At 40.7% G+C, this 23943-nt stretch overlaps 2 protein-coding genes across 2 annotated transcripts in view; one reads left to right on the top strand and one right to left on the bottom strand.

Moving 5' to 3' along the window:
- The window catches only part of LOC125485213 (anoctamin-5-like), a 27304-nt gene extending 21565 nt beyond the window's left edge, over positions 1–5739 (bottom strand). Inside the window, exon 1 of the mRNA XM_048606896.1 lies at positions 5719–5739. Coding sequence (XP_048462853.1) covers positions 5719–5739 — 21 coding nt within the window. The remainder of the gene's footprint in view (positions 1–5718) is intronic.
- A 116-nt stretch (positions 5740–5855) lies between these two features.
- LOC109935159 (vesicular glutamate transporter 2) overlaps positions 5856–23943 on the top strand; it is a 51112-nt gene continuing 33024 nt past the window's right edge. The window contains exons 1-3 of the mRNA XM_020533832.2: positions 5856–5941; positions 7619–7871; positions 8317–8435. Coding sequence (XP_020389421.2) covers positions 5856–5941; positions 7619–7871; positions 8317–8435 — 458 coding nt within the window. The remainder of the gene's footprint in view (positions 5942–7618; positions 7872–8316; positions 8436–23943) is intronic.

The raw sequence follows: 23943 nt of genomic DNA, 5'->3' as shown, positions 1-23943 counted from the left end.
GGCTTGAGGTGGGAGGGGGGGATAGGTGGGAGGAAGAACAGGTTAGGGAGGCAGGGACGAGCTGGGCTGGTTTTGGGATGCGGTAGTGGGAGGGGAGATTTTGAAACTTGTGAAATCCACATTGATACCATTGGGCTGCAGGGTTCCCAAGCGGAATATGAGTTGCTGTTCCTGCAACCTTCGGGTGGCATCGTTGTGGCACTGTAGGAGGCCCAGGATGGACATGTCGTCTGAGGAATGGGAGGGGGAGTTGAAATGGTTCGCGACTGGGAGGTGCAGTTGTTTATTGCGAACCGAGCGTAGGTGTTCTGCAAAGCGGTCCCCGAGTCCCCGAGTCCCCGAGATGGGAATGTGGAACTTGAAACACAAGCAGATCAGCTTATAACATGGTGGAGCAGGTGCAAGGGGCTGAATGGTCGTCTTGTGCTCCTATTTCATTTGTTCATAAATTAAACCAGTATCATCTGAACTTGTCCTCCACATTTCTGTTAACTAGAACTTCTCTAACATTGGTAAGCCAGCCTCTGAACAAATTGTCCCTATCATATTTAGATGCCTATAATTAGGTACTTAACAGCTTTCTGAATCTATCGTTGTGTTCAATTGCCACACTATTGTTTTCATGTCTTTGTCTTCTGACAGATCTCACCTTTTCACCATTAAAACTCGTAGTGGACTAATATGTTTTCTTCATTATAATCATCACTGCTCCCTTTGCCTTTTGTTTCATGACATCATTGATCTTTAGTTACCCTGCTCCCCAACCTTCCTTTCACCTTTTATTTTGTTCCAGCTCTCCTCCCTCTTCTTCAACAATGTAAAACCCTTCAGTCTAGATCTGAAGAAGAGGTTTATTGGGCTCGATGTAAACTGTTTCTCTCTTCATAGATGCTGCCAGACCTGCTGAGTATTTCCTGCATTTGTTTATTTTATTTCAGACTTCCGGCACCTGCAGTATTTTGCTTAAGTAAAATATGATCAGTTTAATTTTAAAACTGAATAATAAGTTGAAAGTAAGCCATCTTCCCCCAGTTATTTGGATTTATTATGGTGTTCTGTAAACTAATAAGCTTGTCAGCCTTCATTGCAGAGAAAGCAAAAATCATAATATTCACCACTTAGTATTCCAGTGTATAATAAAAGAATATGCAGTTTAGTAGGTATTTTGTTTTCATGCCTGGTCTCACCTGAGTTAATCATCACAGCAGGATAATAATTGCAACAGTCTAATTAGCTTTGGCATCATTGAGTCAGGAAGTCAGTCAAGATTCCCAGTAATAAAACAAAAACAGAAATTGCTGGAGATACTCAGCAGGAATGACAGCATCTGTGGAAAGAAAAGAGTCAACATTCAGGTTGTGTGAACCTTCTTCAGAACTGATTGTAGGTAGGAAAAGCTTGATATATACGCTGAAGATTGGGTGGGAGAGTGGGTTGGGTTGGTGGTGTATTTGAAGGAGTAACCACCCTGTCTACATGATGCAAACTTCAAAGAATTATATACCTGAATCCCTAGGTCTCTCCGTTCGACAACACTACTCAGGGCCCTACTTTTATTTGTATAAATCCTGCCCTTGTCTGTTTTACCAAAATGCAATAACTCGCATTTATCCAAATTAAAATCCACCTGCCACTCCTCAGCCCATTGACCCAATTGATCAAGATCTCTTTGTAATGTTAGATAACCTTCTTCACCTTTCACTATACCATCAAATTCAGTGTTATCCACAAACTTACTAAACATCCCTTCTATATTCTCATCTAAATCATTTGTATTAATAACAAACAAAAACGGATCCAGCACTGTTCCCTATGGAACACTAAGAGAAACAGGCCTCCAGTCCGAAACCAACCTTCCACCATCACTCTTTGTCTCCTGCCATTAAGCCAATTTTGTAACCAATTGGCAAACTGACTTGAATCCCATATGATCTAACTTTACTAATTAGCCTACTATGCGGAACCTTATCAAAGACTTTACTAAAGTCCAAGTAAACAATGTCTACCACTCGGCCCTCATCAATCTTCTTGGTTACTTGCTCAAAAAATTCAATCACGTTTATGAGACATGATTTCCCTCACATAAAACTGTGCTGACTATCCACATTGCCTTTCCAAATGCTTGGGGTGGCTCAGTGGTTAGCACTGTTGCCTCACAGCACCAAGGACCCAGGTTCAATTCCACCCTCTGGCAACTGTCTGTGTGGAATTTGCACATTCTCCCCATGTCTGCATGGGTTTCCTCCCACAGTCCAAAGATGTGCAGGCTAGGTGAATTGACCATGCTAAATTGCCTGTAATGTTCAGGGATGTGTAGATTAGGGGGATGAGTCTCGGTGGGATGCTCTGAAGGTCAGTGTGGACTTGTTGGGCCAAAGGGCCTGTTTCCAAACTGTAGGGATTCTATGAAATCCTATCTTTCAGAATCACTTCCAACAACATACCCACCAGCAAATTCAGACTCATAGTTCCTAGGCTTCTCCATACATCCCTTTTTTTCTTGAACAAAGGCATGACGTTAGCCACTCTCCAGTCATCTGGCACCTTACCCATAATTATAGACGATATAAATATTTCTGAAAGGGACCATCTCTCTGTGTAAAAAAGATTCCCTTTGTGCCCTTTTAAAAACTTTCTCCTCACCTTAAAGCAAACACAATAAATGTATTGATGCAACAAATTCCATCTCTAGTTTCTTTCTAGAAGTAGATACTTTAGACGTGCATTCATTCAGACTGAGGTTATAGGTTGCTGATAGCAGTGTTCCTTAGGCGACACAATGATTCAGAGAACTGGATGATCTACAGCAGGTACTTCAAAGCATTGGAAAAAGAATGGTGCCTTTTCCAATTCTTCCAAATCCAGAAACAAGAAAAGTGGTTCAACAACAGTATCATTTCCCCAGCTGTAACCTTGGCATCAAATTCTGATTATTCAAAACCAGCTGTATTCTGTGGGAACCAATATCAATCTCCCTGATATTAGACTCCTGAAATAATTGTGATAGGAACTCAGTCTTGGCAGGAGAGTCCTAGGACAGGAGCCAATTGTCCTTAGGTGTGTCTTTAAAGCATTGGTGAAGTGATCAAACACTTCTGTTTACTCTGGAGTCATAGTTATAGAGATGTACAGCACAGAAACAGACCCTTCAGTCCAACCCATCCATGCCAACCCTTGGCTGTCATCAACCAAAGTGGTGAAGGTTTATTCAGCAAGGTACCATAGCCATTGGAAGCCTTCCTTGGGTGCAGACAGAGGCAAAGTCAGGATATCAAAGGGAGCACACAAACCTCCCATCATCTCATATGCCTGGTCCTGCAGGTACCTGCATGTAGCAGACTCTCCACATTGTGCATTGCACTTTTTCAGAACCCATTGGACTTGAGAAAAAAACAAGTCATCCTTAATCGCAATGGACTTCCTGCGTAGAAGATCAGCATTTGAAACAATATATAAGCAAATTGATCTCATTGTTCTACTAGTTATCTTCTGTAGTCAACTAGAACTACATTGTTAGGATCTAAAGGATTGACTGCTAACTTTTGCAATGTCAAAATTGTGTGATTATATATAAAAGCACATCATGTGGTGGTATGGCAGCATTTCATGTGTAGGAGATAGTCTTTTGGATTTTAAATTAATCAAATTATTCTTTAACCAAGATCACTTGTATTGAGTGGCTGCTCCTAAAAAGCTTTGTGTCAAACTTGGACTGTTTCATGGCTCAGTTGGGGAAGTTCAGTGAATCACTGTAGCAATGTCAACTGAAAATAATCTTAAATACTCATTATGGACATCAAATTCGATTAAACCTAATTCTGATTTGGTCACTGTCCCACTGGGATTGTTGATAAGAAGATCCCCACCCCCAAGTCTATTTGTTAAAACTCAGTACGTTGTTCTAGAAAGAAAAGGTTTGTGTTAGGGTTAGGCAAGAATACCCCAGTCTTAGGTCCCCAGGCAAGAATGAGTAGGTGATGAAAGAATGTGCCTTCTTTTCAACAAATTGAAAGTATCAAATCTGGGAACAGTGTAGCTGTAAACAATTACCTACTGTAATGACCAGCCAGAGATGTGCAATTCATAGAAGGGGGTACTTATTAGAATGTTTGAGGATTAGGAAAGATTAAATCAATATATTTGGTTTACTTGCAAGCCTTGGTGACAGAAAGAGGTTAACAAAAATAAACTCTGAAAATGTTTTTGCATAAAAATTATAAGCTTTGAAAATTGACGCATACGATAAAGTTTAGACCTTATATAGACGTGAGATGCAATATGCAAAGCGAGTAACCAAGTAAAATAATGTTCTTCATGATCACAAATTTTATGGGATATAACTTAGAAATTTATACGAATTAATTTATGGCATTCACCCCATTTTTGGAATTAAAATAAGGGATTGCGTGATGGCAGCTGTAAAATCATTTTTCTGACCGAATACGATTCATTATTCAAAAGGAAACAACCTTTTGTCGTTCCAATTATTCACTGTTAAAATGACTTTATGTAAATCATCGCATATTTCTTCCTCTTATAAGCAGCGCCAAAAGTCGAATTGCATATAAGAAATCTGTTATTCATAAACGGCGCAGGGTTTCCTGGCAGCTTTCTGTCTTTACAAGAGTTTAAGAGTCTGAGCAGTGACAACCTGAGCCAGTAGGCGGAGACATCGCCTAAACGAGCCAGTGTCACTCTGATAATTGGCGCAGCAACATGTTTGGTCTTATTTAACGTCTTGGGTCCTTCATCCAGTCATTCGAATGCAAAATCGTATTTTTGCAATTTTTTTGAAAAATGGATTAAATTTTAGGCTCCCACTGATTTGTGCTTTAAATGCCAGGTCGTGTTCAAATCTGCATGTTGGCCTCAAAAGGATGATGTTTAATATCTGTAAACTATTGTTTTAAATGAGAAAAGGAGAGCTGTTAGATGGCTTTGTACTGTGCTGTGTTGCCTAAGCATAGACTTTCCTTTGTATACATGTAATCTTGATATTTTCCCCCTCCTAATGTAAGGATAGAGAGACCAATGAACGTGTATTTGGGTCTCCCTGGATATTCAATAAATCAGCAACCTTAATAGAAGGCGCGATGAGTAGGCACATATAGGACTAAGAAAGAATGTCGTGGCTTGGATTTACGTTCACGGGGAGGGGAGCATATGTGAACTGAGAGAAAACTTGTCAATTTTTAATAAACTCCAACATTCGCCAGACAGCGGCCCGCCTGTGGAAACCTGTGGCGAGGTGATGGGATTTCTGATGTTGTTTCCATAGCATCCACGAGCCTGGAAGGAGCCTGGTGACGGTGAGGGATTTGCTGAAATCCACTCAAATCCCCGAGAAAGTTAGCGAACCAATCGTCCCCCTTTCCCAGCGCCCCCACCCTCTCGTTCTGTAGCACTTCAATTGTGCGCTGCTGCTATCCAAGGTCCTGAAAACGCCAGCACCCGCTTATACTGAGTTAGCCACGCCAAGAACAGTCTTAGAGGCAGATTGCCACTGCTTGCATGTATGTACTTTATTTGTTGAAATCTGCATCCAGGGATTTATTTTTTTTTTATTTTTTTGGTCCTCTTCCATTCACTGCAACATTACATTTCTGAAACAAGGCTTTCTGAACATTATGGCTGTTTCTGAATGTTCAGTGGTTGGATGCGGGCGTCCAAATAAGATTTTCCCATTTCCTCTTTGAAGTTCGAGTTGCCGCAGAATACCTGCTGATGTTGGAGTCGCATCCTCGTTTGTAGCTGGAGAGCACTCGGTCGTTCTATCAAATTAATTCGAATGAACAGTCAAGATCTTTAGCATGACTCTTTCATAAGAGAATATCTCCGAGCAATTTCTGGAGGGTATGGATACTGTAAAGGAACGGGTTTTTGCTCCGGCCAAAGAGGGGATCAAAAATTTTGCTGGAAAGTCCCTTAGCCACTTGTACAGGTAAGACTGCTGACACTATTTGTCAAAATGTAATGCATCACAAAAAGAGATTTTAAATACCCTGGATTAATAACGTTGTAAACCTTCCAAATCATTTCAGGAAATGTTATTAAATTGATACTAAATGCATGTGATAGTTAGGAATAATGTTCATATAGACCTCATTCATGCCACAGAAGAAGACAGATTTGACAATTTACCACTCAGTGCCCTCTTGCTCTCACTTTCTCCTCATAGCCATCTATTTTGTTGCCCCCTCACACACCCCACCCATTTCTTTGGACTAAATGCAATTAACCGGATATAGCTGTCAGCAGTTTTGTTCCTTTCAATCATGAGCAGATTTTGATTTTTTACATTTAGCACGGGTTATGTAAGAAAGACTACAAGCACGGTTTTATTTTTGTCCTGTAAAATGAACTCATGGTATTATGATCCTGATCTGGAGTTCCTGTGTCCGATCTGCACCTTAAGAACCGGCCGGCAAACGTGTAAGGAATCAATATCGGAATGGATGCCTGCGCCTGCATTTCTGCATTAATTCACAGTGCGGCACGCACAGCAACCTGTTTAAGAGCTATAACACTGCTGTGCCTCCTCATCAAATCAACAATTATACAATGCATGTCTTCAGATCGATACAGATCTTAGTGACAAAAGTAGTCAACGTTTTCTATGAAACACCTAAAACTAAACCAGTGAATTCACCTGATTACTTTTTTAAAAAAAATCATAACCGCTTCTGTGTACCAATCTTCAAAACAAATATCTCTAGAGTAAATGTTCCAAACATTTCCACCCCAACCTTTCGCTTTATTTGGATTACTAATCGATTATTGTCACATTAATCGCTTAATATTTTATTTCACAATCAATCATTACCATCTTTTTCTATATAGACTTCTATTTATTTTAAGTCACATTTAACTATATTTTAGGCAATGAGTGTATTTATCAATAATATTTTCTTTTAAATACTCGAATATTTTTAATTGGGCTATAGCTTCCACTCTTGCCTGAAAAATTCGTTATTTTTCCCTGTATGCATTAGTGTTGATATGCAATAGCTACATTTGAACCAGTTACATCATTTTCTCCACAATAATGTAACAATATGCTCGGTAATCTAATTCTATTTTTTTTCTATTCGCGTCGTTAACATGGGCAAAAATCTTATTTTTTTAAATAATACATTTTGTTACTATTCTAGCAAAGTTGTATCATGCAAAGAATATTGGACCCTGGATTGGACACTTGTTAAAGAAATAAACACCTGAAATTAAGTGTATACCGCACGAAAATTCTCTCACTTAAAAGATAAATTTGTCATCGTTAGCTGCGTGTATATAAAATAAACTATGCAACGAACAACCTATTTTGTTCGTGTATATTTTACATTGTGTGCTTGTGTGTCCAAATATTACACCAACATAACGGGGGGCAAGCGTTTTATTATTTGTCTGTCTGCTGTATATACTTATCAAGAATATTTAACCCTCACAAATTAATGAAATATTAAACTATCTAATGTCAACGTACCCAGACTGGAAACTGCTTTGACGAAGGCAGCGAAGGTAACTGAACCCAGGGATGTTCTGTCTATCGAAATTGTAGCTTGAAACATTATAAATGCAATGTTCAGCTGAACGTGTGAAATCTAATGTTGCCCTGATGCAGAGTCCTAGAAAAGAGGCAGCAACCCGCAGAGAATATCGAGCTGACGGAAGATGGAAGGGTACAGAATGTCAGGCCGAAGAAACCGCCACTCTGCGATTGTACCTGCTTTGGGCTACCACGCAGGTATATCATCGCCATCATGAGTGGCCTGGGCTTTTGTATCTCCTTCGGAATCAGGTGTAATCTTGGTGTAGCTATCGTGGACATGGTCAACAATAGCACCATTCATCACGGGAATACAATTATTAAGAAGGTGAGGAGTGCATACTCTTCGCGTAGATTGTGAAAAAAAATTCAACTAAAACCCAAAGCTTTTCTATTTTTCTATTTTCTATTAATTCTATATATTTACTCTGATAAATTGGGATGGTTGATTTTAAGGCTGCAAAAAGTAAAATATTAGAGAATAGCATAATTTCCCTGTTTTATTACAGTGACAAAAAAATGACAAAATATTTATGTCCATGGCTAAATGAGATTAAATCTTGTTCTCTCCCCTTTGTTTCATGTCTCATCAAAGGTAGCCTGTAATAATAAACTGAACAGATCACTCAAATCCTAAGGTTAAAATACGAGTTTGGCCATTCGACGTGTATGTATATTTCTGTTTCTAAGTATGATCTGCAAGATTTATCCGAGCATTACATTATAACATGTCCTGCATTCCCCCCACCCCCACCCCCTCTCTTTGCCGCAAGAAAGCGACGTTTAACTGGGACCCCGAGACAGTAGGAATGATCCACGGTTCTTTTTTCTGGGGATATATCCTCACGCAGATTCCTGGAGGTTACATAGCGTCTAGATTGGCGGCGAACAGGTAAAAATACTCATCTGAGACATCCTGGGAATTTCTGGCGCGTTTTACCTCAGGTGTCAACCTGGCTGCCTTGGTGCAAACACCTGGGGAAAAAGAGTGGGCCTTAAACCATCATATACATTCTGTTGTGTTTCCTAATGTCAAAACGAATCTTTTACCGATAAGGCCAGATTCTAAACTAGAGGTTTTCAATTCGAAACGTCTGGTTAGAGGCACATTGTTGAACAGGGAGATGTAAATGTTATTCAAAGACTAATTGGTGGGAACCTAAAGGAAGCGTGATATTTGCAACATTTACATCCCCGGGCGCTTTCTTTTTGGGGGGCTGGGGAAATAGACTGGATTCTTATTGAACAAACGACACTAGTTGGTAACGTTATTTGCCGTTTTATTTCGAAAACAATAACATCAAGTGCTCCATTAGCACTCTCTTGATGTGGGAAGTATCAGAATTATGACCATTTGATGTGTGTATGTATTTCTGTTTCTAAGCATATCTGCAAGATTTATCCTATGATTATGTTATAACAATTATCAGAACATAACTGATATTTAATATAGTTTTTAATCTCAATTTTCACTCCAACCTTTATCTTTCAAAAGCAAATAATGCTTTGATCAGAAAATAAAACAACAGAATCTTAAAATAAAACAACAGAATCATAAAATATTCCTAGACCATCAGGTTAGTTGCAATGTATATTCCACACGGCGTTATTTTTGTTGTGTTTTTATTTACATCAAACGAAAATTTTAAGCGATTATTTTCACGCCGGCGTGTGCATAAATGATCAGATTAGACAATTTTTATTTAAGTAGCAATATCGGTGAGCCTTAACTAAAGAGACTATGATTGAAGGGATAAAGGCGAGAATGTTGTGCCGATTGTAAAACTGAGTTGGGGAGCAGCTTGTGGACGATCCGTTTCTATGGTGCTTTACTAATATGCCGGTGCACATGGGGTTTCATCCAACCTGTTAATGAGATCCCCAGAGATTCCAACCCTGTTCATCCCCATCCGAGTCACGCACTCTGCCGACTGGATCCTAGCGCCAGGCTCAACGCAATCCAATCAGTCAGAAGCCGTGCCCAATTTTCATTTGTGTGCAGGGTCACATGTCTTGGCAAGATGTTTGACACACTTTAGCTGCAGAAGAACGTGTTCAGTGTTTTTGGTGTAGGTTTGCGTAGCATTGCGCCAAAATCGAGCCCAGAAAATCAACAGTGAGAGGGTATAAGGGCGCTGTGATTTGAGAGTGATTGTGAGGGGGAGCCTTTCTGTGAATCGAAGTATCCAAGATATTACCAAAAGTCTTCATTCGTGCATGATAAGCAACCATTTGAAACGTGCACAGCAGCTGGAATTCATAGCCATAGTGTTCCACCTGTGCTAGCACGGTCGCCAATCCGCACTGCTTGCGCTGCAGATTTTTTTTTGTTGAACAATAACGTGGAATTTAGTCTAGGATTTTGCTCAGGTATAGCGCAATTTCGAGCAGAATGAGTATGGTAAACTGTAGATTAAGGGGGGGAAAGCTTCGAACGTTTGTCTCAACTGGATCCAGGAAATAACAGGGGAAACAACAGGAGGATACCATCGGAAAATCCCGCACAACTCGTTAAGTTACCGAAAGACAAAGAATATTTCAGTTTTTTATTAATCAAGATTGAGGCTTTATAGACCGAGATAACTATTTTACATCAAAATCTTCCCTCAAATATCACAGAATTTGCCATTCGTTAATTTTCTGGCGGAATGCAATGCGATTTTTATTTTAACTTCGCCATTTGTCACCGATTCCCCAATTTAACTTTTATTTTTTGTTTATAAGCCACACAGTTAGTTTCACTTTCTGAAAATCGCAAACACAGTGTGTGTCTCGTCATTTTTGACACAATAATTTCACTCCTCCGACGAAATAATGGTTCTTTCGCCCAGATAACAAATAAGTGTGCCGGGAACACACCTCTGCAAGAAAAGGGCAGACTAAAACAAAGAACTGCGTGCGCTACAAATCTGAAACAAACAAACTAAATAAAAAAGCTGGAGAAACTCAGCAGGGCTGGCAGCATCCGTGGAGAGAAATCAGAGTTAACGTTTCGAGTCCAGTGACTCTTCTCAGGGTTTGAAGAACAGTCACTGGATTCAGACCACGATATGGTCCGGACCCTGCAGTGCAGCTGGGATTGGGAATATAACCCTGTAGTAATCCGGAACGAATGATCTACATTGTGACGAGGGCACATTCGCTTTGAAAGCGGCTGCATGCCCAGAGAGTTTGAAGACGATTTGTGTTTCCCCCGCAAAGAGAAAATGGTGGAAAGTGGTTATTAACAAGGGCTAGGGATTGGGAGGGACGATATTAGATTTAATTGATTGTCTAGTGCTCCAGTGATTTCCGTGGTAACTTGTTCTTAGATGGTGCAGCTTTCGAGTAGAAATTGTGAACTCAGCGACTTAAAGCTCGCCTCTACAAAGGGATGGGATCCGGGGCTGGGAGGGTGTGGGGTGGAATAATCATTGAGGATGGGGTGGGTTGGGTTTGAGGTGTGGTCATTTTTCTGTCTACCCCGATTGGTATTTAACACATTGCTAGATTACTAGTCCCAGTACTAAAGAGGTGAGTTCGAATAGGTAATGCCAGTGGGATTACCAGCGATTTAGCCATGATTTAGTCACTGCTTTGAGTGAGTGTGTGTTGTCGGCCACAACAAGTTACCACGATTAAAGTGTTCAGCAATTTGTAGAGGAGGGTTCCTAGTATGAATTGTAAACTCCTGTTGGCGTTTCTTCACCAAAGCAGTTGATGTGCGTTGTTGATAGGCGCTAGACTCTCTTTCTTACATACATCAAGATATTGATTTCTCTCGCAATTCTAAACTTGAGATTGCCGCAAGTAGCAAAAGCCAACGCAGGATTTTGTGCCAAGATTTGCAGAACTCTGCCAATGTGCCTATTCCAACAGTAAACCCGCTGCGGTATCCCATCTTCCCCCACTAATTGAGAACAATTTAGGAGAATGTCTGTCAATGGGTCTGTTCTCAATCTCTGAAATTCACAGCTAAACCGTTCCTCTGTTTTTCTTTGCTTATCTTTGAAACTATTTTTGATTTTTTTTTAAATTGCGGCGGACAATTACGGAAATACTCTCAACCGAACAAAATTCGTGAACGTTTCCAAAATTTGTTCTCGTCCCCTGTCGCTGCGGCGAAATTAATCAGTAACCGAATGTCAAACCGTGAAGGTGTAACAATAAACTTCTGTCCTTCCGTCATATCCATTTTGCTGCGGGCTCACCATTATGACACTGGAATATGTTAGATACACGGAGCTTATAAAGTGAAATATCTTGCTCTGATTCTGAGAGGAATTGGTCCACTTTATATGTGGAGTTCCCCAGTGTTATGGATCAAAGTATTATTTGATCTGAATTATTATAAATTAAGATTCAAATTAGGGAGAGGTTAGAAAAAATAGTTTTAAAATATCGAAATAACATGATTATATTTAGAATTGTGGAAGTTCCTGTATTATTTGTTACCTTTTTCCCCCTCTCTGGCTCTAAATGGGAGACAGAAATATAGAAGACAGGGCCAGGATTAGGCCATTCAGCCACTCGAGCCTGCTCCACCATTCAATATGATCATGGCTGATCATCCAACTCAATCCCCTGTTCCCACTTTCTTCCGAAAACCCTTGCTGTCATTCACCCTAAGAACTGTATCGAACTCCTCCTTGATCTAGCTGGCACGTTTTATTGCTACGAGTATGGTTTGTTGGTTAGATCATATATTTATTATTCTGGTGATGAGGAAAGAAAAAATAATTAGGAATAAAATAAATATACGTTTTTGTTTACCAGAATAATAATTTTTACGGAAGTTCGGGCTGCGCTGTGAAGATGTGATGTGTTCGCTTAAGCATATTACGGCCATTTACAGCACAATTCAGGAACGTTGAGTATGATGTTAGTTGGGGAATCACTTGTTGGGCAACTATTGAGATGGTCACATTTCGGTTTGATGACTTTTCAAGGGGCTGAACCTTTACTGGGCGAACTCACACGGATCACATACCTACGAGATCACCTCACACAGAATGGCATCTTATAAAATGAGTCCATTCATAAGCCTGTGGTATGTTGTCATCTTCTCTCTCTTGAGTACCATTCCCCAACAGGTAAAAAGATACACTGCCAGGATTCGTTTCCGAGTTAATATTCCCGCTTTTCAATACAAATCTCTTCAATCTCAGGAGGCCCTCCTTTTATATGACGTTTGCAGGATGCAATGCAACATTATCCAAACAAAAAAAAACTCTATTGGGCCCCTTCCGGTTTACCAATTACTGATTTCCGTTTCTGGTTTATTAAGGCTATCATAATAGCCAAGGCAGAGTGACTCGTCCTAATGAGGGTAGAAGCAAGCTTTTAAGGGTGTTTTTAAATTTTTAAGGAAGAAATTTTAAGGGTGAGGGCTTTTGTCGTGTTGTAGTAAAATCCTTACTTCCTGAGCCAGGAGGTTTGGTTTCAATCCCACCTGTTCCAGAGGCGTGTAATAACATCACTGAACAGGTTGGTTAGAAAACGTTAAGAAAGTTGAAGGTAGCCTTTTGACGAATCAGCTCACGCATTGCCTTAGAAGACAATCTTTCTTCACTCGGGGAGGAGGAAGTGTCTGAACCAGCCCCAATCAGCATGCTAAATGGGGAGAAAACACCAGTCAAAAGTCATCCCCACAGATGGGAAATACAGCTGAAATGGTTCACAGTTTTACTATGATTCAACCTCATCTGGTGGACATGCTCCATGCAGTTGATGTGTCTTTTTTTAAAACAATCTGTTGTGGTATATATTTGGAGCAGGGGGGAGCTGGAACCCAGAATTTATGACCCAAAGGTAAGGATATTACCACTGTATCACACACAATTGTCTAATGCAGTTGATGTGTAATCATATCCTAACTTAGACATAAATAAAGTTTATGTAATCACTTAATTAGTCAATGAATAATGTTATTATTTGCGAGGAAATAAAGGAAATAATGGCAGCTGCAATGCACAGAATGCCAATGAGACCATTAAAAAAAGCAATAAAGCAAAAAACTGCAGATGTTGGAAATCTGAAACAATCAACTACAGAATTGCTGGAGAAATTCAGCAGAACAGCATTTCTGAATAAGGGTCACTGGACTTGAAACATTAACTCTGCTTACTATCCCCAGATGCTGTCAGACCTCTGCGTTTCCCCAGCAATTGCTGTTTTTATTTAGTTTCAGGTTTCCAGCACTCACAGTTCTTTGTTTTATGTAAATGCTAACCAGTTTATTTTGAAACTGAGGTGTTAAACCATAAATTATTAACAACTCCATTAATAAAACAGTACAGGGAGAAAGTTCAGACAATTGCATTAAGCAGTGCGCATACAATCCCATTTCATAGTTTCTAACATTATTTTGTTTTCCAATTCTTTCCTGTCAAGTACATTGCCATCAACAAACACACTAACAAAATACAGACATAAACATGCTCGCAGATGCTTCTGTGTTGCTTGAAATATTTAATCTAATGTTAGATTTTAGTTTTTCGCTTAGTTATGAAATATTTTACTCTTTTAAGAATTATTTCATTTTTTCTAATGTTTCATCCAAATCTGCCATGATACTAAAAGGCAGTTAGAAGCTCCAGATTTGTCTAACTATCTATGTATCATTCGATCTACTTCCAAATCTAAAGTTGAACATGTAAACAGATTTCCACTAGCTCACAACCACATTGTTATAGTTGACTGTGATAAATTGCAAGGACCATATCTTCCGTCCTGATGTTATTAGCATGAGTCAATATTTCATTTTGATGTACTTCAGAAATCCAATAAAGATAAAATGAAAATTGTAATGAATAACTAAGTTACTGTCAGATTCACACTCATTTGATTGGAAAACTGAATAAAATGAACTGTAATTTTGCAATCTCCAAACATAGGATCACAGATGTATTGACTCCCGACAATTTCCTCAAATGCTGAATTTGAGTTTTCCTACCCAATACCATGATGCACAATTTTCACTCTTCACATTTACTAAAAATGAATAGGCTGGTTCTCACCATTGATATTAAATCAATTTAAGTATCTACCATATCCATATTTCCCGCAAAAAAGCCTTGGGTAAGAAGGGGCACAAATGATAGCTGTTATGGGAAAATGTACCTCAAAAATGTACAAAGTCAATTGCTGCTGCAAAGGCACTGGAACATCAGAGCCATAAATATGATTTATGTACAATAAGAAAATAAATTTTGCCAGCTTACAAATATAAGCATAACTGATTAAACAAAATAACTGATCAAAAAAACTCATTTGAAAATAATATGGTAATTATTTGACAAAGCATGCTTAAAATTCTCAGATTTTACCTTTTGACACCTTTTATTGGTTTTATTTTGCAATGGGTTCACATGAAACTAATCAATCCATTTTAATTCCCGATGAACTGAGCCACCCCATTAAGCATTTATTAAGAGAAGTCCTGCAAATAAGGGTGTAAATTTTAAAAATCTAATTTACTTGTAATCGGTGGACAATTAGTGCAAATTTCCATTGGTTTTCTTCTTGTCATTTCAAATAGCAAACCTTCTGGAACTAATTTGTCCACTGCAATTGCAAAGTTTGCATGCTGCAGTGCTAAAGCACACCCATCTACATTTTCAGGACCTCTCCAACAGCAGTGGTTTCTAAGTGCTTCTCATTTATTGGCACAAACATTGTCTGATAATTGGATTGCTGAACAAAGGCAAATCCTTTGTTAAAATGAGCCAAACACACTTTATGTTGGATTAAGGTTAAAATGGTGGTTTATTTACATTACCACCATCTCCAAATTTGATGATGGTGAAGAGATACTAACACCTGACCAATCAGTAATCTAGAGGTCTAGGCTAATATTCTGGGTGTGGGTGCAAATACTGTTGGAGGAGGTATTGAAATTTAAATTCAATGAATAAATCTGCCGTATCAAGTAAAAGATCAAAGGTCCCCTAAACCCTTCTGGTTCATTAATGTCCTTTAATGACAGAAATCTTCCATGCACACCCAACCTGGCTTACGTGTGACTTCAGATGCACAGCGGTGTGGTTGACTCTTATCTGGTCTACTCAATCGTTCCTGCACGACACTCAACAAATGAGGAATCATTGCAGGTTTTGCCAGTGAGGCTCATATCCCATGAAAGGAAAGCATTTTTATTCATTTTTTGCTAATATAATTAATTTAAAAAGGCCTACTGAATGTTGCCAATGAGGACATATCTTGAGCAGTCCAGTAATATTGGTCCAAATTCAGGTGTAGAATTGTTTCAGGGATCTTTTACTAGTATATTAGTACACTGTTCCCTATTTTAGGAAGGAGATGTAGAGTGGTGCTTTGGGTTGATTCCAGCTGTTAGCTGTTTTCTTACCTGTGGGCAGTATTCTGGCAAATAGTGAGGACTCCCATGTTGCTGCAATCCAATCAATTTACAAACAAGACAATGCCTTTTGTCTTTCTCATATATGTTGTATGGAGAGACTGATCATTGATCTTTTGTAAACAAACTTTAATGATCATAAGAGGAAGTTATAAGACAATATTAGGATAAGATTGAAATGAGAGATCAGCCTTATTAATTTAGTTGGGTTATGTACTCAAAGTATATATTTGTCAATGCAGCCATTTGCATGGTTAAAGACAAGTATGTCTGTGATACAAAAATGTCTAGGAAATAATGCTTGACAGTTAATTATTTTGAATCTTGCTAAGATTACTTACTTTCTAAAAAAAAGTTATTTGGCGTTTCACTTGGAAAAAACTGAGTAATTTTGAGGAAACATTTATTTGTATGTTTAATTTAGAAACAGGAGTTCCTATGAAAGGAGAAACTCAGCAGGTCTAACAGAGAATGCAGAATTAACACATTTTGAGTTCAGTGACTCTTCTTCATGCCCATGAAAAGGTTGCTCATATATTAAACCAGATTAATAAATTTACAAGTGCCTAAAATAGTTAAATTATTGAATGTGCTGGTCATAGAAAACAAAAAGACAATTGAAATAAATGTTCCAAAAATTTGTGTGTGGTTTTGTTTGGTGTAGACTGAGTATTTTTAGAACTGAGAACGAAATGGTAACATGGCAGTAATGTCTCTGGACCACAGGCCCCTGGCTATTGTTTGAATCCCACTTTGGCAGATTGTGAATAAAATCTAGCCCAATGGCAAGTGTGGATTGTTGTAAAAGCCCATCTGGTTCACTAATGTCCTTCAGGGGAGATGACCTGCTGTTCTTTCCCTTCTAGGTTACATATGACTCCAGATTCATAGCAATGTGGTTGACTCTAAAGACACCCACACCCCATGAACAAATTATTTAAAAAGACAGTACAACTCTGGCCCAGTTAAGGAGTTAGCACCGAAACATGTGGTGACGGTCAGAACATGGGATCCAGCGGATGTTAATTTAAATAAAAACTTAGCATAAAAGGAACATGCAATTCATCTAAAAACTCCTAACAAACTCCTCCTGATTGCTCGGAATATAGTGATCATTAATAGTAAGGCAAGCGACTTTGGTGTCGAGGTTATGCTGCATGGGAGGAGGTAGCATTCCGTCCGCATGGGTCTTACATGTAAGTGTAGCAGTACACAGCGTTGCAGCGTGAACACATGTTCTCATATTGAACTAGCTCTCCAGTGTAAAGCTGCTGAAACATTGCTGTACTCAGAAGTTGCTACAGGCGATGCTAACAGTGGCGCAATGTGTACAGAAGTTCTTTAGTTTCAATCCTGCAATCTATTTGAAACAAATAAAAAACAGAAATTGCTTGAGAAACCAAGCGGGTCTGACAGCATCTATAGAAAGAAAGCAGAGTTAACGTTTCGAGTCAAATGACCCTTCTTCCGAACCCGTTATAGATCTCTAGTATCGCAGTTTCTTTTTTTTTCATTATAGTCTCTTTGATTTCAGCTTCATACTTTTGATTTTTTCAAACATTAAAATCTTTGCATTTTGACGAATTATTTTGTTACGTTGGCAAGGAAACCATTGTTAAAGGTTCTTTGGGTATCATTATAGAGCAGAGACTCAGTTTGATCTTTTTGGAGTGTGAATTTCCACAGGTCACAAGAGGATGTGAATATATCTGTCAAAGATTAGGAAATCAAGCAACGGCCTATTTCGACACTAGCTGCGGTCCCAAATCGCCAAACGAATGTGATATGCTTTTACATTAATTCAATGTTTAGTCTTGCAGTAACGATTTACTGTCTGCTGTCTACAACAAAGCATTTACATAATTATTACTGGCTATTTTAAAATTTCATCTATCAACGAGGTTGTGGAACACGGGACAACTTATTTGTTCACAGAATATACATTCTACATCAGGAATTCAAGTCAAACATCATTTTACGGAAGGAATATTCTGACTTCTTTTCTGTTGTATTCTCGATTGATTTGTCCTTTGAAAAGTGAATCGAGAAATCGTTTTCAATATTCCCGGGGAACCATACCCTTTTTATCTTCGACTGTGCATCATGAAGTCCCTACACTGTGGAAGTAGGCTGTTCGAGTCCACATCGACCCTCTGAAAAGCATTTCCCACGGCTGACGCACCTAACCTGCCCAATCCACTTAACCAGTAAATCTTTGGTTTGTGGGAAGAAACCCATACAGACACGGGGAGAATGTGCAAACTCCATTAAACAGTCGCCCGATGCTAGAATCGGACCTGTGACTCTGGCGCTGTGAAGTAGCAGTGCTAACCACTGAAGAACCGTGCTGCCCCGCGGGGGTTTTGTAATTGTGACTTTGTCCTGGGAGGTCTTAATCTTCCCTAAATCACGAGGGAACAACTGGTTTCTAATCTTTCGTTTATTTTAATCCACATTTATTTCTTTCGGTCTGTGCGGGGAGTAGGAACATGAGTGTGTCAGGAAATAGCGTTAGAGGTTCTGACTGGACTGAAATGTTAATCCTGGAAGACAGCCCCTCTCTTCCCCCCCACAATTCCTGGGCTGATGTGATCACCTGAGGGCCAGTGAATGAAACTCAATGTATATTTAAAAGGTAACTTCCCTAAAGTGGCTCAATTTTTCCCTTAAATCAATCTGTTCAGAGGTATTATTACACTCCGCTAGAATTGGTGAGACTTGAACCCAGGTCTCATTAGGGGTAGCGACAGCATTACTATGCCACAAGAGCTGTACTCCTGGTTAACTGTTTATTTTAATCAAGCTATTCATTGCGAACCATAGCTGGAATGGGCAGGACTTGGACCTAGGGCTCCTGTCTCAGAGGCAGTGACAGCATTGGTGTTAAATACATAGCCACTAAAATGTAAACGCCTGGTTCCAGTAATGTCATAATATTTTGTCCAATTCTGATGAAAGGATAATTAAAACTCAAGGAGCGGCGGATGGTGGAAATCTGAAACACAAACACAGAGAATGCTGGCGAAACTCAGCAGGTCTGGCAGCATCTGTGGACAGAGAGCAGAGTTAGCGCTTCGTGTCTAGTCACTCTTCTTCAGAACTGATGAAAAGACAGTGCCCTCAGCACAACAGAGCTATCTGTCCCTGTCCCCGGGCCTATTTCCTCAGTTACAAGATAAACCCCGCTGACCTGAAGGAGCTCAAAGTTTTCTGGAGAAGGGTCCCGATCCGAAACGTCAGCTTTCCTGCCCCTCTGATGCTGCCTGGCCTGCAGTGTTCATCCAGCTCCACACTGCGTTATCTCTGACTCCAGCATCGGCAGTTCTTACTATCTCTCAATGTTAACACAAAGTGTTTTTAATCCTGTCCAGACTGACAGTGATACATTTGAAATAGCGGGACTTGGTTCTGTTCCTAGACAGAGGGATACTACCACTGAACCACAACAGCCCACCACCCCCCATCCTACACAGGAGAATAATAATGAAAAATCTAAGTCATAGCGCATAACAAAAGAAAAAAAAACTGGGAATATCTCAGCAGGTCTGCAAGAATCTCTGCAGAAACAGAGTCCGATCAGAGACTATTACAGATTGCGAGCGCCCGCATATGAATGGTCCCAGCGCGATAGGAGGCCATTGGGCCCATCAACACGGTGCTGACTGCCCGAAGAAGCGACTCATACTGAGCCGTCTACCTCTGGCAGCCTCGCACAGGTGTCTCTTTCTCTTTTCGAATAAAGTGAGAATTTCTCTTTGACATGGATTTTTTTTGCTGAAATTAGGTCGGGCTTTGAATTGAGTATGTTTCAGACATCACTGGCATTTTGGTAAAAGAAAGAACATGCTCGAATTTACAAATGAATCCCCCATCAGCTTCCCGGTGGAGGCAGAAATGGAAATCATCTGCTAACGACTTTCCATAGACAAGTCAGTGTCATGTGATTTTTCAGCCACAAAAAATATCTATTTATTAAAGGCCACGTGGCTCCCAATTCACTTTCGGTGTATTTTTTTTCACAAAGGAATGTGGAAATGTACGTTAATGAGTTCGAGTTCTGTACCTGTTGCACAGATTAGAAGAATGTTTGTACTTCCTGCACCTGGGTGCTTATTTTTAATAGCACCACAACATATGTTCGAAACCCATCTCATTTCTGATGGTGGGGTGATTTTTACAGTTGGAATTATTTGCTTTCTTTCTTTCGGGGAAACGAGTGTGAGGATGGGGTGGGGTGGGGGGGGGGTCAGTAAAACATTCGCCAGTGCTCCAGCTGTAGGAAAGCGTGATGTGAATCATTGGGTATTGTCCCAAGGAGCCTAGTGCTTTTCTTTGAATATGTGCAGGTTTTCAATGGTCAGTCAATGCGAATAGTTATCTATTCATCATTGTTTAATTTAGTCACGAATTCTTGTGATATGTATCACTTGAACAGTACCCCAAGCAGCACATTAAGCATCAATGTTATGGATTTTAAATATATATGTATATATTTATTTGTTCTTGTGATATGACCCTCACTGGCATTCACCTCCTCTCCCTAACTGCCCTGCAAAGGTGGTGAACTGTTGCAGTCCATGTGGTTTAGGTACACCACTCTGCTGGTAGGGAGGGTTCCAGAATTTTGACCCTGTGACACAGAAGGACTGGCAATATATTTCTATGTCAGGATGGTGAGTAGCTTGGAAACATTGAAACTAGGAACAGCAGTAAGCCATTTGGCCTTTTGAACCTGCTGTACCATTCAATATGATCAGGGCTGATGATCCACCATTCAACGTGATTGTGGGATTTTGTTTAAGGTTGGTGACCCGTGACCAGTGAGGTTGCACAGGGATCAGTACTGGGACAGCAAGTGTTTACAATAGATCTTAATGACTTGGAGGAAGGAAATGAATGTACTGTTGCCAAGTTTGCAGATGACACTAAAATAGGTTGTAAGAGGGGTACCAAGGGATATTGATAGGCTAACTAAGTGGGCAAAATAATATTTTTGAGTAGATTTGTAGCTCAGGTTGTGGGTACTGTGGTTGGTTCGCTTGCTGAGCTGGTTCATTAGTTTGCAGACGTTTCATTACCCTGCTGGGCAACATCATCAGTGCAGCCTCCAATGAAGCACTGTTGTATTTTCCCGCTTGTTATTTAAACTCTGGGGTCCATTGGAGTAGATTACGTCATTTCTGGTTTTCCTTCACAGTGATGTATATATACGGTCTAGCTCTATGTGTTTGTTGATGGCCTTCTTAGTGGAGAACCAGGCCTTTAGGAATTCCTGTGCTTGTCTCTGTTTGGCCTGACCTAGGATCCTGGTGTTGTCCCATTCGAGCTGGTGGTCCTCCTTGTCTGTATGTATGGAGACGAGTGAGTATTGGTCATGTCTTTTAGTTGCTAGTTGGCATTCATGTATTCTCGTACCCAGTTTTTTGTTTGTCCAATGGCATCTTGTATGTTAGGTTGGTTCTGTCCATTGTGGATAAGGGGTCTTTGGTTCTTGTTAGCAGTTGATGTAAGGTTGATGCAGGTTTGTGTGCCACTCTGATACCACTCCATCCACTGGGCATCAGAGTGGCTCACAAACTTACATCAACCATATGCCAACTGCTAACAAGAACCAAAGATTCCTTACCCACTATGGACAGAACCAACATAATATACAAGATTCCATGCAAGGACTGCAACAAACATTACATTGGACAGACAGGAGGGAAATGGCTACGAGAATACATGAACACCAACTAGCAACAAAAAGACACGACCAATACTCACTCGTCTCCATACACACAGACAAGGAGGACCACCAGTTCGACCAGGACAACATCAGGATCCTAGGATAAGCCAAACAGAGACAAGCACAGGAATTCCTAGAGGCCTGGTTCTCCACCAAGAAGGCCATCAATAAACATATAGAATTAGAATCTATATACATACCACTGCAAAGAAAAACCGGATATGATGTAATCAACTCCAATGGACCCCAGAGTTCAAATACCAGGCGGAAAAACACACCGGCGCTTCATCGGAGGCTACACTGATGACGTTACCCAGCAGGGTAATGAAACATCTGCGAACTAACGAACCTGCTCGGGAAGCGAACCAACCACAGCAAAGTGGACAAAATGTTGGCAGATGGAGTATAGAATGGGAAAATGCAAAGTTGTTCGTATTGGAACGGAGGGCAAAAGAACAGAAATTTATTTAATTTAAGAGAAACTGCAGAAAGCTGCAACACAAAGGGACTTGGTGGGGTGGGGGGAGGGGGGGTAAGGTGCAGTGTGTGAATAGGGAAAGCCAGCACACGGGGCAGCAGATAATCAGGAAGGCTAATGGAATGTAGGCCCTTATTTCAAGGGGATTGGAGTATAAGAGTAGGAAGTCTCACTGCAACTGTACAAGGTGCTGGTGAGACCACATCTGGAGTACTGAGAGCAGGTTTTGTTTCCTTATTTAAGGAAGAATATCATTTCACCACATGCAGTTCAGAGAAGGGTTACTAGGATGATCCCTGGCATGGAGGGATTGTCTTATGAGCCAAGATTAAACAGATTGAGACTCTACACAATAGGGTCTAAAACCATAGGAGTAATGTGATTGAAACATACAGGATTCTTAAGGAGTACCTTACACCTCTCCCCTCACCTCCATCCCAGGCCCCAAGAGCCTGGTCCCCTCCACACTCCCCACTAGCCCCACCACCCCCAGCACTTTTCCCTGCAACCGCAGGAAGTGCTACACCTGCCCCTACACCTCCCCACTCATCCCCATCCCAGGCCCCAAGAAAACCTTCCACATTAAACAGATGTTCACCTGCACATCTGCTAATGTGGTATATTGTATCCGCTGTTCCTGATGTGGCCTCCTCTACATCGGGGAAACCAAGCGGAGGCTTGGAGACCGCTTTGTGGAACACCTACGCTCAGTTTGTGACAAACGACGACACCTCCCAGTCGCGAACCACTTCAATTCCTCCTCCCACTCCTTGGACGACATGTCTATCCTGGGCCTCCTTCAGTGTCACAATGACGCCACCCGAAGGCTGGAGGAACAGCACCTCATATTCCGCTTGGGAACCCTGCAGCCCAATGGTGTCAATGTGGACTTCACAAGCTTCAAAATCTCCCCACACCTGACCTCATCCCAAGACCAGCCCATCCCGTCCCTGTCTCCTTGACCTGCCCATCTTTTCTCCCACCTATCTGCTCCTCCCACCTCACTGACCAACCCCCATCCCCACTTCCTACCTACTAGCCTCATCCCTGCCTCCTCGACCTGTCTGTCTTCCCTCACACCTACCGCCCCTCCCTCCTCACTGACCAACCCTCATCCCAACTCCCTACCTACACTCACCTTTACTGGCTTCATCCCTGCCTCCTTGACCTGCCTGCCTTCTCTCCACCTATCTGCTCCTCTATCCACCTTCTATCATCGCCTCCCCCTCTCTTTATTTATTTCAGAGCCCCCTTCCCCTCCCCCATTTCTGAAGAAGGGTCCAGACCCAAAAAGTCAGCTTTCCAGCTCCTCTGATGCTGCCTGGCCTGCTGTGTTCATCTACCTCTACACCTTGTTATCCAGGATTCTTAAGGGTCTAAACAGGATAAATGCTGAGACGATGTTTCCTTTCATGGGAGAACCTAGGACCAGACGGCCAAGTCTCAGAATAAAGGGGCACCAATTTAAGACTGAGACGAGGAAGAATTTCTTCTCTCAGAGGATTGTGTATCTTTGGAATTCCTTGCCACAGAGAGCTGTTGGGGCAGAGTCTTTTGTGTGTATTTAATGTTAAGATAGATAGACTCTTGAGCAATGAAGGGTTATGGGGAAAGGACAGGATTGTGGATATGGGAATGACAGATTGGCAATGATCCCATTGAATGGCGTAGCAGGCTTGAAGGGCTGAATGGCCTACTCCTGTTCCTATTTGTTACGGTCTTATCTCACTTTAATCCCATACCCTTTGATTCCTTTAGCCCTAAGAATTATATGCACCTCCTTCTTAAAAATATACAATGTTTTGGCTTCAACTGCTTTATGAGGCAGAGAAATCCAT

This window comes from Rhincodon typus, chromosome 17, assembly GCF_021869965.1.
Source record: "Rhincodon typus isolate 14 chromosome 17, sRhiTyp1.1, whole genome shotgun sequence".
Lineage (NCBI taxonomy): Eukaryota > Metazoa > Chordata > Chondrichthyes > Orectolobiformes > Rhincodontidae > Rhincodon > Rhincodon typus.
Note: the sequence above shows the minus strand (reverse complement) of the source record. Positions and strands in the feature narration are given on the sequence as shown.